The sequence below is a fragment of the Alligator mississippiensis genome, chromosome 3, assembly GCF_030867095.1.
Source record: "Alligator mississippiensis isolate rAllMis1 chromosome 3, rAllMis1, whole genome shotgun sequence".
Lineage (NCBI taxonomy): Eukaryota > Metazoa > Chordata > Crocodylia > Alligatoridae > Alligator > Alligator mississippiensis.
The window spans coordinates 173,784,827-173,801,562 of NC_081826.1; the positions used below are offsets into that span (position 1 = coordinate 173,784,827).

The following is a 16,736-nucleotide window of genomic DNA, read 5'->3' on the forward strand; positions in this document are numbered from 1 at the left end:
CATAGCACGACGGACGACCAGAGCACACCAGTGCAGAACAGCTTGTACTGGCTATTATCGGAGTTTCGTATTGCGCCTGGAACCCAAGAGAATGCACGTTGGGACTAACACCGCTCCAATGAATGCGACCGTGGCCTCATCGTCACCTGCGAGACCCTGGAACCGTTCCGGTGACTCTTGACAGCATAGATAGTTGTCTTAAAGTCTATGGGCAAAGAAACATCGTGGTTTTGCGAATTGTGCTTACCCCAATGGTTGATCATCCTGTGAGTAGTCTCCTTCATCAGTTGCCAAGACTGCGCGTCCTAATGAAGCCAAGACTATCCAGTGATCGGGAGTGTCAACGCCCAACTGAGGCTCAGAACACAAGATGCCGCGAATCTGAACGTCCAGTATTACGCCAGAGAACGCAAGAGGAGCGATACATGTTTGGATTCCTCCTACAGCGTTCTGGACTTAATAAGCGACAGCTTCGGATTTTGGGAGATGCGGGACAATGGCAGCTAGCCTACGAGTTAGGTTTTCACTATCTAGAAGAAGGCGACGATGACTCCTCGACGATTTCGTCGAGTTGCTGAGTGTGAAGAGAAAGAGCTGTCCAGTATAGAATCGTGTTTACATATTTGTATTTAATAGTGATAATAAGTTTGATCGACTGCATTATCGTGCTGTCGTGGAAACACACACAGAGTACTTTTGGGTCAGGTCAGCAGAAGCTTTTATTCAAAAGAAACTACAGCTGTAGGGGGAGTTCCAAAGTGACATGGATTTCCCAAGCACTTGGAAGGGGTCCCCCCCAAGAGCAAAATCAGGAGGCTTATATACTTTTTAACAGTCGCTTACAACTCACGTGATCATATAGTGAAATTAGCATGAAAAGCGGCTATAATATTACTTCATTATTTCTTTGCTGTTATCAGGATGGGAATTATGGGGGAGATAGGGTTAGTTCACAAACCTCCTTCTTGCACCTGGAAATCTACTTTGTACATACTTTTTTTTTTTTCTACCTTCAAGGCCGCGGTGAGCGAAGCATTTGCAGAAGAGTTACAAAGAACAAACACTTGCCCTTATCTGTTCTACTGTACCGAGCCAGCAATTCTACACAAAGCGGTTATGTCATCTTATAACTAAAATAATCAAAGTTTAAGGCATATATTTTTTCTGATTCCACAGTGCGGTCCTGTGTGATTTTGTAAATAGTAGTGAAATAACCATTTTAAGAGAGTTCTTTTACAGATCAGGGATTCGGAGTGCGTGGTGGAGAGAGGCCCGAGAGGGACAACATCACCGAAAGGAACGAAGGCCTGACGTGCAATTCCACCATGACGCCTACTGAAATCATGATCGTCCAGTTTTTTGTTATGAATGTGATTTTATGTATATGTGTGTGTGCCGGCTATTATTTGATTCGATCCCTTGAGGACGAACTTTTATTGTTGACTGATTTTGTGTTTGCTCGTTTAGTTTTGCAAATCATTGACAGAGCTGTTAATAACCCAGATGATAGGTTTGAAGTATAATTCTATTGTGCCTTCAGCAAGGGGGGATGTCATGACCCAAAGGTCTGATTTTTTGTGTGTGCTTCGGCACTAAGAATTATCCCCGTGGGTTTACAGCTTCATTGCACGGTGGAGTTCTGCTGCACAGAGAACCCGTGTGCAAAGGAGAGTGTTCCCGCCACTTTGCAGCTGTCTTTGCAGGGTGCATTTCCTTTGCAACACAGAAATGCACGGTGCAAAGGAGTTCCCGCTCTTCGCATGCAAATTTGTGCCCCGCAATTGGCTAGTGCTAAATTATTCCCACGTGGCGGCTAGCGATTGGCCTGCTAGCCGTATAAGAGGCTTGAGCAGTTTCCGCCCAAGCCGAAGAGGACTCCGCATCCATCTCGTGGGGACTCTGGGTGTGCGCGGCAGGGTAATAGAAACCCTGTGTGTTGCTCAGAGGAGTTTGGCGGCCTGATCCACCGCCCACCTCTTCCCGTCTTCGAACGGTAACTTTCTATAAGACGTATCGACGAGTTTTCTATTTGAGGCGCGCTTGTCCTGGACATCCGGAGTTCTGTCTGCGTGGAGCCTAGCAAACTCCATGTGATTGTTCGTGTTTTGTCTGTGTGGAGCCTAGCAAACGCTACGTGATTGTTCGTGTTTTCTGTTGTAACCGCAACTCAAGCAAGTTTTCCAGCCTGCACCGCGACCATCTCGGTGTAAGTAAACAATCTTAAAATCAACCGTTACGTGTCTGTGCCTAATTCTAGCTCGGCACCCGCCCTCTCCGACCCGGCCTGCCCGGGCTGCCGGCCACAGCCCGCGTGCAGAGCGATGAAAGGGCCCGGGGTCTGACCCGGCCCGCACAGTAAGCAAGAGGGCAATCTTATTTCTAATAACATTGCCTTATGGACTTTTTCCTCATCTTTGAAGGGCTATAAACCTCTAGAATTGAAGGCATACAGGACCCAGTTTGGCAATGTGGGGATTGCTCTAATTCCCACTGAAGTAATGCGAACATGAGGGTGTTCATTAACTCCCGGGAGATGCTGGTCTACCTGTGAGATTAGGCTTCACTTTTACAATTACTAAAAGAGAGTTTGAAGTAAACAGGGTCCAACCCAACTCCCACTTTAGTCAATGGAAAAAATATATATAAATAGGTGTAAAACTACCTGGTAATGAATACTGTTTTTTCTGAGGAATGAAGAAGAGAAAGGAATTATTGAAATAGGCAAGAAAGAAGTCACTTGCCACAGCTGAAGGTGCTTGCTAACAATTCAGAGTTAATATATCTTGATATGTTGTACATAAAGTATTTGAACACAGAAACACAGAATTTTGTTACTCAATAACAAAAAAAAACTTCATGCAGGTCACAAAGACTGTCATATCTTCCTTATAATTGCTTCTTTCTGCTTTCACTTAGACAAAGGGTTCATGGGAAGGAGTGAACATGGACAATTGTGTATATTAGTTTTTCCCCCTAATTCTAAATTGTTAAATCACCTCTGGTTATTTTGGGCCAGGACTGAGGATAAATCATGCGGGCAGGAATGGAGTAATCATATGGAAGATGGTCATGTGGGATATGAGTAGAATGATCTTCACCCCACTGCAGGTTTTGGCCTCTTTTCTCACTGTAGAAGCCAGAATGCTGTTTTATATAGGGATGTATTTGGTAGCCATGTTGATCTGAGACAAAAAGAAATGCAAAACTCTAGAACTTTTGGTTCCAACATGATACCTTTTATTAAGCCAACTAAGAAATTGCCAAAAAATATCTTTCTTTGCAAGCTTTTGGGCACACGTGCCCTTCTTCAGTCTGAGGACAAATCCAAGATTGTAAAAATCCTCTTAGGTAGAAAATAAACTTAATTTTGCACAGGGGAATTCTATATAGGGGCAATTCAACTTGGCTATTAGTTCTTGCAGTCTTGCTAGAACAGCTTTTGGGGAAATTTCCTATACACCACTGAAACAAAAAATAGGTAACTTCAGACATTTTGTTTTGCACAGGGTGCTGCCTAATTCCAGTTGCACAGCTGCCATGGTTGGTGGTTTAGGAAAGTTTAGGAAGCAAGACTGTTGACAAGTTTCCTTTTTGTTCTGATCTGGGGCAGCTCATTAAGATGAAACAGATAGGCTTTTCTTTAACTCACAGTGGTTGTAATATGAACATACCTAAAACATTACTTAAGGTATCCTCTCACCACCCTTATGCACCATTATGCATAGTGTTGGGGGTAAAGAGGTACAGGGACTAAATGGCTCACCCAAGGGCCCACAGAATAAAGGAAAACCTAGATCTTTCCTGTGTCACTGTCATTGAATTGCAAGAAAGATGAGAGCAAAGGGGCCTCTCTCCAGCCCCTTGTGACTGTGGGGATAGCCAAGGGCTGCATCCCAGAGATAGGAAGGGCAGAGAGGAGAGGGTAGGTGAGGAGGAAGAGAGTGTGTGGGAAGCTGGGATTCCTTCTCCATTGTAGGTAGGGAGGCATCCATCAGCAGAGCCTCACACTTACCCTGGTCCCCTGGGACAGGGCAGACAGTCAAGAGTCTTCCAGTCAATGCCACCAGCTCAGGGCTAATGAAAGGACTGAGGTGGGCAGACCACGGGGAGAGGAGAGGAAGGGCAGGCAATGCTGGAGGCAGCCAGGACACTTTGCCAATGTGACATGTTTGTGTCCTGCTCCTTCCATGGGCCAGACTGCTGGAGGGGCATTTTGCACAAGGGAAAGCAATAGCCCTTGAGATCCTCACCCCCACCGCATTACTGCAGAGCACTGCAGGGTCTGGCTCAGTCAGAGTTCAGCTGCCCCCAGCCATACAGGAGCCTTGTGCCAATGTGAGGGTGGGACCCTTGGATCCAGGTAGGATGGCACTCACACCACATTAGTTAAGGGGGGAAAGAACCAGTTTAACCCACAGTCAGCTTTTCAGAAGGGGCTGGGGAGTTTATTGCTCTCTCTCTTTGCTGCAAAGAGAACCATAGGGTGCTGCTTCTTGACTTAGACACCTGCCCTGGAGAGAGATGCAAGTGCAGCTTCCAAACCCAAGGCATCTCTGCGTCCTTTTTAATTGCTTTTCATTTAAAAAATCCCTTGATGCACAGAAGCAGGGGTGAAAAGGCACTGGCCACATTTCTAAGGATCAGGCTGTCTTTCAAGGAATTTTGCCTGGGTGCTGGGAAAAGGAGCCAGGTGCATATGCAGAGAGCACCAGGTCTTAGAGGCAGCCACAGAAACCAGTTCAGCTGTGTGCGTGTGTCTGTGTGTGCGTGCGCCTGTGTTTGTGTGTGTGTATTTTTGTGTGTGTGTATATCAGGACTTAGCAGCCAAGGTTCCTTGGGTGAATTTGATATCTTTTATTAGACCAACCCAAATGGTTGGAGAATAGTTATTAAGCGAGCTTTCGGGTTCAAAAACCCTTCGTCAGGCTAAGGAAGTTTCAGCAGTTGGTGTGTGCTCTTCCTGGACTTAGCAGCAGCCTCCAGAAACCAGTTCAACTGTGTGTGTGTGTGTGTGTGTGTGTGTGTGTGTCTGTGCATGTGCACCTCTGTGTGTGTGTGTGTTTACCAGGACTTAGCAACAGCCTCCTGCAACCAGTTTGTGTGTGTCTTTGTACGCATGCAGGACTTAGTGACAGCCTCCAGAAACCAGTGAGAGAGAAAGCAAAAGAAGGACGGGGGGTGGGGGGGGGAGAGAGAGAGTGTGTGTGGGTGTGTGTATGTGTGTGTGACTGCGCACGCATTCCCTCTGCAAGTATTTCACTCCGAAAAGGACCCGTGGCAGGGCTGGGGAACTGGGCCAGGGTGTTCTGCTCCTGAAGCCCTTTCTTGCTCGGGGGGCAAGTACAGCCACCGTATGATGATGATTTTTAAAAGCCAGGCATTTCCTGTAATCACAGACGCCTGGCTGCCTCCCCCCCGCAACCCTCCCACCCTGCACTTTCCCCTCCTTGCTTTTCGCGGGAGTGGCTGGGCGGGGGCCAGGGCTGAGTCCGGATTTCTCCTTTTGTGTTGCGGTTCCCAGATCTCCTCGCAAGTGCGTGATCTCCCCCCGCCCACCCCTTCCCGGGGCATCCAGCACAAGCCGTTTGCATAAGTGGCTCTTTTGCTTTGTTTCGCTTTGAGCCCGTGACAAAGCATGCTGAGGTTGCGAGGGTAAGTGCGCTTTTTTGGTTTTTCCTTGAAATTTCCTCGGGGCAGGGGGGTGATCGGGCACAGATCCTCGCCCCCCCCCCCAGCCTCTCGTTTGGCGCGGATTGCAAGGCGGAGGGGTGGGACCGTCTGGCTTGGAAGTAGCCGAGCCAGTGGGAAACTTTCCCTTGTCTCCCGAGCGAGGGGGTGGGAGGGAGAAACGAGGCTCAAACCTCTGCTTGAATTCCAATGAACCCCGAATCGATGATTGACTGGACACAACCTGGTGACTGGAGCCTGTGCGTGTATATGTGAGTGTGGATGTGGGTGTGTGTCTGAGTGATCAAGGCACTAGAGTGCAAACAGAACAATGGATTGCCACCCATTCAAGCCCTTCTCCACTCCCTTCTTGTGACACGTTTGCTTCTGATTCCTTCCAGCAACTGACAGCAGCTCCTCAATGTCATCCCCCGGGCACTTTTGTTTAACCATATGATGCACAACTCCCAAATGAAGCTGAAAAGGGGTGGAGAGAAGGGCACAGAAAGTGCCTGTAGAATGGCATGGGACAGCAATCAAAGCCTCTTTGGCTCCCCATCTCTTACCATTTCATGTTGGGAAGACTTTGTTGTGCCCAAAAGGCATTTCAAGGTCCTGCCCATGAGACCAACACAGAGATGTTGGGGCGGGGGCTTTCTTCCTCCAATTGTAAATGGCACGAATCGTCTATTTTTAAAGCAATCCCAATGTTTCATAGTTTCATAGTTGTTAGGGGCTGGAAGGGACCTTACAGATCATCAGGTCCAGCTCCCCTGCACTTGGGCAGGAAAGACTGCTGGGATCAGATGACCCTGTGTAGTCTTGGGATGGATCCTTTAAATAATCTCATATTGCCCTGGGGAAAACCATGATGCACTCCCTTTTTCAGAAGCGGACACTACAGCTAGCTGGTAGCTGGGGGTAGCAAAGATATAGACAGAAAAGGAGTGGTATAGTTAAGAAAACCTTGAATGTTTAAATTATTTCACAAGGTAGCTGTGTAACTTCAGGAACAACCCAGTAGTTGAGGAAAAACAAATCAGATATTAAAATATGCAAAGAGGAGGGGAGTGTGGATATTGGCACTTGCTTAAGCTGTGCCAAGCAGGAACACTTGAAAGCAAACTGCCAAGTTATTTCCACCCACCCACTGTACGCTGAAGCCTGTTGCTGGACACTTAAAATTAATTCCTCTGTTATTATGGCAGTTACATGAGTTCCTTTTCATTTCATGTGGTGTACAATCATAACTAACCTGCACCTGCCTCTTTCTGGGGAATGTTATTTTCATAGGAAGTAGCTGTAATTCAATGCTAATTAACTTCACGGTTACTTTAAAGCTGTCGTAAATACAGAAACTGTTTCTGTTATACCTTCAGACTTCAGCCTCTGCTAAAAGTGAGCAAACTGTACATCTAGTTTATGTCACACAAACATGGAACAAAATCAGTCACTGAAATTTGCAAGGGAATATTACAAATTGCAGGCAAGGATTTCTGTCCAGCATGACTTCAGCTTCAATGAAGTGTTTAATAAAGGAAATATTGGCACTTCTAAGGCAGTAATAAGTAGACTAATATTATTTTCTCACACAACTAGACAGATGCATAACAATTAACATGTTTGATTGATCTCAAATTCTTGCTTCCTGAGAGTGCTCTAAGGAAGTTCATTTTTGGTGAAATAGGACCAGATTGCTCTGTTTAATATTCTTGAAAAACGAAGCAGCTGATTAATTATCTGGTAGACATTAAGGTCTGATCCCAAGCTTCTGAAGAGATCTTAACTTCCATGAGCCCTGGTTCAGATCCATAGCAGATCTAGTATAATAAGTCGGTCTATAAGTAATGCCTCCTATTTTTGCTCAGCGAATATTATTGAAGATATTAATTGTATACAGAAAAATTGTACATCATATAGCTAATTTTCAGCATAGTCTCCTTCTGTGTTAGTGGCCTTTTTCCAGTGGTAACAAGGGCATGAATCCTGACATTATAGGCCTTGATACACAGCTACTGATGCACAGCCTTTGTCACTTACTGTCATCTCAGAAATGTTGTCCTCATAGCCCATACTTCATCCTCCAGGATGTACGGAGAGGATGGAGCAGAACAGTCCATCCAAATGATGAGATTGCCTCTGTGGTGTGCAAATTGGTGTTTAGGCAAGTATTGTGATGCAAAAGCAACACCTTAGACATGTCTATCGGAATGGACTCATTTTCATTGCATGTGGTGTTTCAGTTTCTTCAGGGGCTTTGCATAAACCTCTGAGTTGACTGTGCCCCCTCAGGCAAGAAATCACCAAGAAAAAGCACCTTCCATGTCAGTGGCTTGCTTAGGAGATGAAAAGTAGGAGGTATTTTCTGAATTACCCTGGTACAATGTTGGGATACATGCTTTTGTTTACCAGGCTTAATTGGCCTCATTTTATGTCCATTGTTAGTTGGACACTATATACAGGGAGAAGCAGTTATCCAAGGAGGATAGCAAAGGACACTGAACCTCCTAGATCCTAGGAAATAAAGAACTTCCATTGAGAAAAAAGGACTGTAGCAACTATACAGCTTTCCATTGTCCAGTGTCATTAAATAATGGCATTTAATTAGTTAATGGGTTTACCTGTGAACACTTGCTCTGTTGTCTCATTATTAATTGTAAGGATAGCAAGTTGCAAACATCACAGATATTTCTAGCGTAGTATGGCCTAGGTGATCACAATCATCCCTCTAATAAACTAGCTCTCTAATATTCTCCATTTCATGGTCAATTCTGTCGACAGGCTGACATGGTGGAAGACAGTTGTGTTGCTCTACATTGACCTGTATCCAGTTACTAACAGATATTCTTCTACACACACATGCTTTGACAGAAGCCCAAGCCCAATCACAGAGATAGTGATCCTGTCTCTGGGTATTGTATGAACTGGTTTGAGTGCCCTCTACTAGCAGGCTGGTGCAACAGCTTTTAAAGAGACTGAGCAATTTGTTGTGTCAGGGTGAATGTTGCTCTTGGGTTTATAGTTGCAGGGGAAATGTTTTCTGAGGACAGGGGAAAGGTAGGTTGTCCATTGATGCAGCAATATATGTCACTGTTCTTGGGGTGGAAAGTAAGGAGAGGGCACAAAAAATCTTCCATAAAATCTTAAATTTGATAGAAAATATTTAAACTAAACTACAAAAAGAAGTTTTCTGAATGACAACCAGCAAAGTTAATTATGAGAACAGATAATCAACTCTTGACAGAATTCTTTCTAAGTAGTGGTTAAACTAAACTATGCTAAATAGTTTTTAGAATAAATTCTGTATTCTCATCCATGCATTTATTATACATTAACTTTCTAAAGAACATGTCAATGAACTTTCATTCAGAAGTACTGCTGAAAATTAGAGTGGGAAGTGTTAACATAATACACGCAGGAACTTTTGTGTGAAATTACAGGGGATGGGATAGGCAATCCACCCTCATCATACAACTAGACAGTAGGGTATCGAATGAAGTTCCTTTAATGCATTTAGTAAGCTATATGGTTTTGTATTCTATAGACTTCATCTACACTTTAAAATAGGCAAGTCTGTATATATGAATATATATATGAATGTCATAATATACAGAATTCAAAGTATGGTGCAATAGCAAGAGAAAAATTAAATATAGTCACCATTTGGAAAATTATTGAGTATTTAAAATGAGAGAACAGGTTTCCTGAGGAGCTTCCTTGTGCCTGTCCTCTCATATGTTTTAAAATAATACCTGGTGGTTCTTTCCCTTCTTTGTTTAGATACTTTTTCTGTATTTTAATTTATTATCAGGATTTTGGAACGATAAGATTAATAACAACAGAAAGGGTGAAAGTGCATTCAAATTACTAGTAATACATATGATACAAATGAACAAAGGATATGGAATGTTTACTCAGTAAAAAAAAGGTAACAAGTAGACAATTCAGTATTTAAGTGACTTATGAGATTAGCTGAACTGCACCTTTTGTTTTAACACCTTAATAATACAATTTTTCATTCATTTAATCTTGAAGGGTTATTATTCTAAAATAATTATACACTAAGCTGTTTCAGGGGGAAGGATACTGTATGGATGTTTGCAAATCTAAGAATGCATTTCTACAATTTTGTTAGCCACTGATTTATTGCACCTTTCAAAGTTACATTTTTCAGTAACCAATCTATAATCAAATATTAATTTCATATCAAAAGAGTGCAATAATTAGTTAGCTGCACTGGATCTTTACTAATTACTTCCTCACCCTATGACTGAAAAACTTTGAAAGTTTATGAATCATTTTGAAATGTCAATCTTTAGTACATCTTTACTAAGAACGAAGTGAAAACAAAATAACAGTCATTACAAGGTATTCTGTTACAAATGCTGATGCCTTTAACGTTCTGAAGTTATGACAAAGATTTTAAGATGAATCAAGCCTAATTCAGCAAGGTACTTCAGCAAGGCTTATTTCAGCAAACTTTAAATTAATCACATGCATATTTTACTGGAACCTTATTTGTGAGTAAAGAAAAATCACCTGTGCTACTTCCTATTCACATGATTGTTTAGATAAAGAAAAACACTTTTCTATTCCTCATTTGAATATTAACATCACATGTAAAGAAAGCTCTAGGCCTTCATCCTGTAGAAACTTATGCACACATTTAGTCAATGGAACTACAGAAGTACTTAGAAGTAAATTACATGTATAACTTCATAGGTCCTTGATGAAAACTACCCTTAATTTCTTAAATCCTGGTCATGGATTTAGTTCATATTCATCTTATTTAGTCATTACAGAGAGACAGAAGTTTCTAATTCTGCATAGCCCTTTGACTTAAGTTCCTTTATGCATTATACAAGCATGACATTCAGTGTGGTGTGCCACTTACACAGATGGCAGTAGTCCCAAATACAGTGGCTGTTCCAATTAATAAGAAGTCATATAAAGTTAAATATTTCAGGACAATAAAAAAAAATGAATCTTTCTTTTTTGAATAGTTCTTATCCTAGAAGACTGGTGTTTCAAGTTTCACAATCCTATACATCCTTGGTCATACCTGAACATGTACCTGGTAGGGAGAATTCATATTCAAGTTCATTTAGGAGGACAACAGTTACTGGGGGCATCTACATGTGCACTTTAACATGCATTGGCCTATTTTAATGTGCATTAAAGTGTCACAGAAAACCTTGCTCTTTAGTTAATGTGCATTTGTGAGAGGCAGTGCCCAATTCAATTCTGTCACTGAGACTCGGCACTTCAGCCTCTTGAGTGCCAGCTCTTGGGGCCAGATAGTTTGGCTCTAATTCCCACTCAGAGTACACCCTCCAACTTGCCCTTCATGTCTTGATCTTTTAAGAAAGAGGGAAGATACTTGATCATTCATGATTGATCTCACGAGTGGCTTGAGTTGCTGGTGTTTGGGGCTCCTCCTCACCTTTATACCCCATCCACACACCAACCAGGGTAGCCAGGCCACAGTCCATCTTGTGGAAAAAGTAATGCAGCCAGCAGTCAGCTCAGCTTGCTGCAGTTGATCATGGCTTACAAAGCCAGTAGGCTAAAAGGTTTCTCTGGATCTGGCCTAAATCAACAACCTGGGCCACCCCATGTGGAGACATTTCTTGCCAGTTGTGGCTCTGTCACTGCCCCTTGCCCACTTTATTTATGGGGCCCTATAACTAGGTAGTTTGTATAAGAGCTGAGTAACAGGTGCCAGGGGTCCTCTTCCCTTGCACTTCCTGCTACTGTCCAGCTCCTTCGCTGCCCCCAGGTCCACCTGGTAAGTCATGTCCACTTAACACTAGTTCTCTGGGTGGTTCCTAGCCCAATCCAAGCCTGAGGCTTAATGGTTCAGTCCCAATACATTCTTTTAGTCCTCAGCACTCATGACTGGTGGGCCAGTCCAGTCTGCTTTTAACCAAGTCAAAATGCTAAACTTAAAAGTAACTCACACTCCCTCCCTTTGGCCAATCACTGGGGTGCTGCTGCTTCCACACACCCTGGGACAACTCACAGTCATTGCTCTGATGCTTGTCTAAGTGAGGCGATGCTTTCTGGGGCTTCTCCACATTAAGCCTATAGCTAGAGACTCCTTCAAGCCTCCAGTCTGGTGAGCAGGCTTCTGCTCTACTCATGTCACCCCTGCCAGGGCTTGGCTGCAGCCAGGCTTCATCCTCTGGATTCCTGGGGCTCTCCCCCTCTGCCAGCATGGGGCATGCTGCTATGATGTCCAGCCCACTGCATCTGCCAACCTGCTGCCAGTCCAGACTAACAAATCGGGGCAGATATGGCGCCTGTAGTTCTCCTGTCTGCGCTGCCATTGGCCCTGTAGGTAAGTACCCACCTTCGTGCATCCTGGCCGCGCCTACGCCCAGCCCCTGACCACTGGTGGGATTGCCTTGTGGGGCCTCAACCCCTGGCTGGAGCATTCCCTGCTCCAACAGCATTAAAATAGGCTAACGTGTAGTTTTCCAGTACTTAACAATGTAAGGCATTTTTAAACATGCTTCGGGGGTGGGGGTGGTGCTTTAGAGTGGCTCCAAGAGCAGCTGTAATTAAAGCGCCCAGAGCATCTTGTGTGTCAGCATCCCTGTACTTCAAAATGGTGGTGAGGGTGCTTTAGGTAAAGCTTGTCAAACACACTTTAATTAAAGCACCCCTAACACCATTTTGAAACACAGGGATGCTGATACACATGACACGGAGGCTGGCTGGAACATGGTAATTACCATGCTCACTCTGATGTGCTGTAATTACAGCACATATGAGCAGCTTCCAGGCTTGTGTACAGGCACACCTAGGTACCAGATTTAATGCACATTCTCTAAAGTGTGTTATTTGAATGTGTAGACATGCCCATTGTTGGTTACCATTGTTATATTAAAGTGGTTTCCTGGAAGTTGGCCTCTTACAGGTTGCGTCTATAAAGAGATTTTTTTTATCAATAATGTAGTGAGATGACTTAGTGGCAAAGACATGACTCATCTGCAGTGTGGATCTGCAGTGCAATCTTCCACCATTGCTACTATGAATTCAGCTGCATCAGTTGGGAATTTTGATTTTAAAACAAATAGTGTATGCAAAGCCCAAGTGACCATTATGATTAGGAATTGTAAATTTTATCAGATTAGGTATGATTAGTTTTATCATGGAAAGCATGCATGCTAGATAAGTTGTTATACTTAGATGCATAAAGTGTTGCTGAACTCATTAGAAGCATTGAGCTCTTGATCCCTTTACCTTCTTCTCATACATTTGTTGAAAAGTATCTTTCCCCATTTTGCTGAATTTAATCATGAATTCTTTACTAAACTCAGTCCAGAATTTTTACTGCCTTTCTGTCCCAGGAATAGTAAAATTCCATCCAAGCTATTGTGGTCATCACAATACAGAGCCTCTACATTCTTTAAAAAATACCAACCCTTCTTGTGATAGGATCTCAAATTGCTCAATTTTGATATTTCACAGCTACCATATTCTTAAGCTTTAACAACAGTGACCATTAGTATATATAAAGAATTTCATTTTGAAACATAAATATTTGTAGATTTCAGGCTGTACTGAAGCTAACTAGATGTGACCAGTCTATAAAGTCCTCTATAGCTTAGGTCAGTGCAACTTAGTGGACCACTCCACTGTAGCTACTAAGGAGAAGAAGGTAGGATGAGTTTGTTCTGTCAACAGGTGAATGTCTAGGTGCTAGAGACAGGGCGTTCTCTAGGCAAGAGAGTGTTCCCACAAACAGCAATATGATAGTTACAATCTGCAACAATGCAAATTATTTTCTGAGGGGCTTATTCTGCCACCCTTTTTCATATCCATAGCCCAACTAACCAACAAGTTTAGGTGTATAAAAACACTAGTTTATAAATAAATGTCAGGCATTCAAGTTTTTAAAAGAGTGACTGGACTTGGAGAGTGTTAGTCATTTGTTATGAGAACCATGGGGTGTTTGTTTTTAGCTAACATTTGTCAGCAAGTCATCTATTTGGTTTATAAGCTATGCACACTCTGACTGCTTGATTAATGTATTTTGCAACTATAATAAAATGTTCATGAAATAAGCATTCTCTACTGCATGTAGATATTGTAAAATGCCTGTTTGGATGAATGTCTCCAAATAGTGCTTGGATGACCAAGCTTGACTGTCCCCTTATCCTAGGCAATGCTCCCCCTGCACTGAAAATTTCAGTTTATAAATGAATAGCTGTTAGATTTTACATCAAAATGAACATGCACCAATGGGGCCATGTATTCCACAGTGCACCGTGTTGTTCAAAGCATACAGAATATGAAACAGATGGCTCACGAAGCCCAGCAAAAAAGACCCGCTGGGTCCTTTTTGATGTTACCTTAAAACAAAGGAGAGAATGGGTAAGTGCTTTTTTTCCTTAGCATATGTATCTGGAAAGACACTAGTGTTGTTAATTTAGGTTCTCAGCCTTAATACAGCATTCAGAAAGTTTAGAAACAAAGACACCTGCAGCAATGATAAGACAGCCACAATGAGGGAAGTCATGAAAACAATACATGCATCTACTCTGAAGCAATGGGAATCAGTAACCCTGCTTGAGATTGAAGACACTGGTGACTTAATGGAAAAGCTGCATTTAAAAAGGCAAACAAACATGTGCCCGGAGGTGTTCAGAATAGAACTAAGCTACAATGATCAGCAATGCCTTCTGATCAACAGGCAGGTTCTGTACCAGCACAGAATATCTTTGGGCAGTCATTTTGTACAAAACTTAATAAGTAATGGCGCAATCCTGCAACCTTTACTCATAACAATAAACTTTTACTACTGCCTTACAGGTCTGTACACATAAGCAATGGTTGCATTGTCAGGGCCTGTTTCATTTTCACATCAAAATAGTAACCAAGCGCACACTAGCACAATCAAAGGCTCACTATGAATTTTATACTAGTCTGTATTAGATCATGTCTGACTGAATCAATCTAATATTTCTATGTACCAGATCTCTTACTATTGATACATGTGACATATTAGCAGTATGGGCTTATACTTTTTTTGCATATAATATACAGATACTCCACAGATTTCATGTACACTACAACTTTTCTGAATGCTTTTTCAAAAGAAGTTTACTTCTGAGGGCTCTGTTCTGTAGCCTTGTAAACCTATGCTTAACTTTACTCATGTATGTAGTACAAGGGGCTTCAGGGCCGTTACTAGTGAAAGAAAAGTAAAAAGCCCTCAAAAGTGACTCTATTACAATATCTGTTTTGTATTTTAAGTGCATGGGGATGAAAACTTTTTTAACAAATAAAAACACTATTTCAAGAAACCAGAGTATCATACTGCTTTCAGAATTAAATGCTGTATTCATAAGTATACAAATTTCCAGCCTGAGTTTTTCTTTCTCCTTGTTGAATTTATGTATTGACCACAGATATGACCAACTAAAATAGCTTTGCTATGTTTTATATTTGCACATCGAGACTAGCATTGTTTACAGCCTGTTTTATCTGCTACCCTGAGTTTCCTTTTACAAACATCATTGCTCAGTTGCCTGATAAAACTGAACCATGCAACTACATGTTCCAGCAATATTTTATTTTTTCAGCTCTGGAGTATAACATGCCACTTTGCAGAGCATTTATCTCAGAGCTTTGGGAGAGTAATACCTGTTAAAAATAGCATTGCAAAACCTAAGTGTATTTATTACTTTAAAAATCTACCCTTAACCTATTTCTACTGCATGTCTTTCCTGGCATCAGTTTCTTGTTTCCATGTTCTCTGTTTTAGGAAAATCCTCCAAATGTTGTTATGTACTTCTTTAAAAAAAGAGGAAGAAGCATGTAAAATCCTCTTGAACTCATTTTGCTTGTGATTTTGAATAGCATTCAAATTAGAATGATTTTCCCAGATTTTTATAGGCTTGCCCAATCCAGCTGTATATTTTATATGCTAATCTAAATTCTATTTTTGTTCCCCTTGGGGTTTTAAGTGATTATAATTGTTGCTCTTCAAAAGCCAAACAGATGATGATTGCTGCTTCAGGAATATACCAAAAGAAACTGGCTTTCATTAAACCTGCTCATCCACTTCATAATTATCTCCATTTTATCTCACTAAGAAGCAGGAAAATGGCAAGTACAGTTCATTGAAGCCAGTTCAGTTATTTAAACATCACTTTATTGAGCTAACAGGAGGTGTTAAGGGGGAGGGGGCTCTTTCAGACATTAAAATGTAGCCAGTAGTCTAGTGGTGTTGCCAACTGGGAAGCCAAGGTCCTTTGAGTCAGCTTGAAATCTTATGCTATAGGCCTGTGAACACTAGTGTATGTTGCAGGGTGGTACATTTGCTGTCTGTGAAAAAGGGTTAAAGCCATTCTAGTGGACAAAACGTAAAGTAAATTGACAGGTGTTCTGCAAAAAATCTGCTTGCCTGACCTGAGCACTAGAACTGAATTGCAATATACAGATTTTTGATGGAAGAAAAGAAGGGAAGGAGGTTAGAGTAGGTGTATGGAAAGTGATTAAAAGAAGAAAATAAATAGGAAAAAGACTTAAATTCTAGAGGACAGGTTTCATTCTTCAAGTGTCAAACCGAGCTGTAAGAGATTTGAATCACCTGGGCTAAACCTATTTGTTTCCATAATGTATTTTAAATCCAGTAGTAAAAGAAATCAGTGGAGACTTTCTCTGTGAAATGAAATTCTATTGATAGAGGAGAGGAATAAAGACATCATGGAGTCTATGGCATTTTGGAATCATAGTATTAGTTATTTTCTAAACACCTGCAATACAGCAGGACAAATCTGGGAGTTTTCACTTCACATATCAGCACTAAAATATATAGGTACTTCTTCAGGTGACATTTGGCCACCTTACGGAGGGTAGTTTTTGACTTGAAAATATTTGCTCTTTCTTTGAAAAATTACTTCGATCCATAATGCAAAGAAAGTGTACTCTCCCAGCAGTCCTTCCTCAAAAGCAGGCTCCCAAACTGTCTGGTGTAATTTTACATGGGTGCTACCATTTGCTCTCCCTTCCTTTCCTTAAAGCCATCACCATGGCAGTATTATTCCATAACCAAT

The 16,736-nt window shown here is 42.1% G+C and overlaps 1 protein-coding gene across 8 annotated transcripts in view; it reads left to right on the top strand.

Moving 5' to 3' along the window:
• Positions 1 to 5,313: 5,313 nt before the first annotated feature.
• Positions 5,314 to 16,736, top strand: part of ELAVL2 (ELAV like RNA binding protein 2) — a 165,424-nt gene continuing 154,001 nt past the window's right edge. For 4 of the 8 annotated variants that reach the window (XM_019490812.2, XM_019490819.2, XM_019490820.2 and 1 more), the window contains exon 1: positions 5,328 to 5,652. In XM_019490812.2, the coding sequence (XP_019346357.1) occupies positions 5,636 to 5,652 (17 nt within the window). In that variant the 5' untranslated portion in view covers positions 5,328 to 5,635. Of the gene's footprint in view, positions 5,653 to 16,736 lie in introns of all 8 variants that reach the window. The other 4 variants (XM_059724655.1, XM_019490813.2, XM_059724647.1 and 1 more) reach the window with 4 other exon arrangements.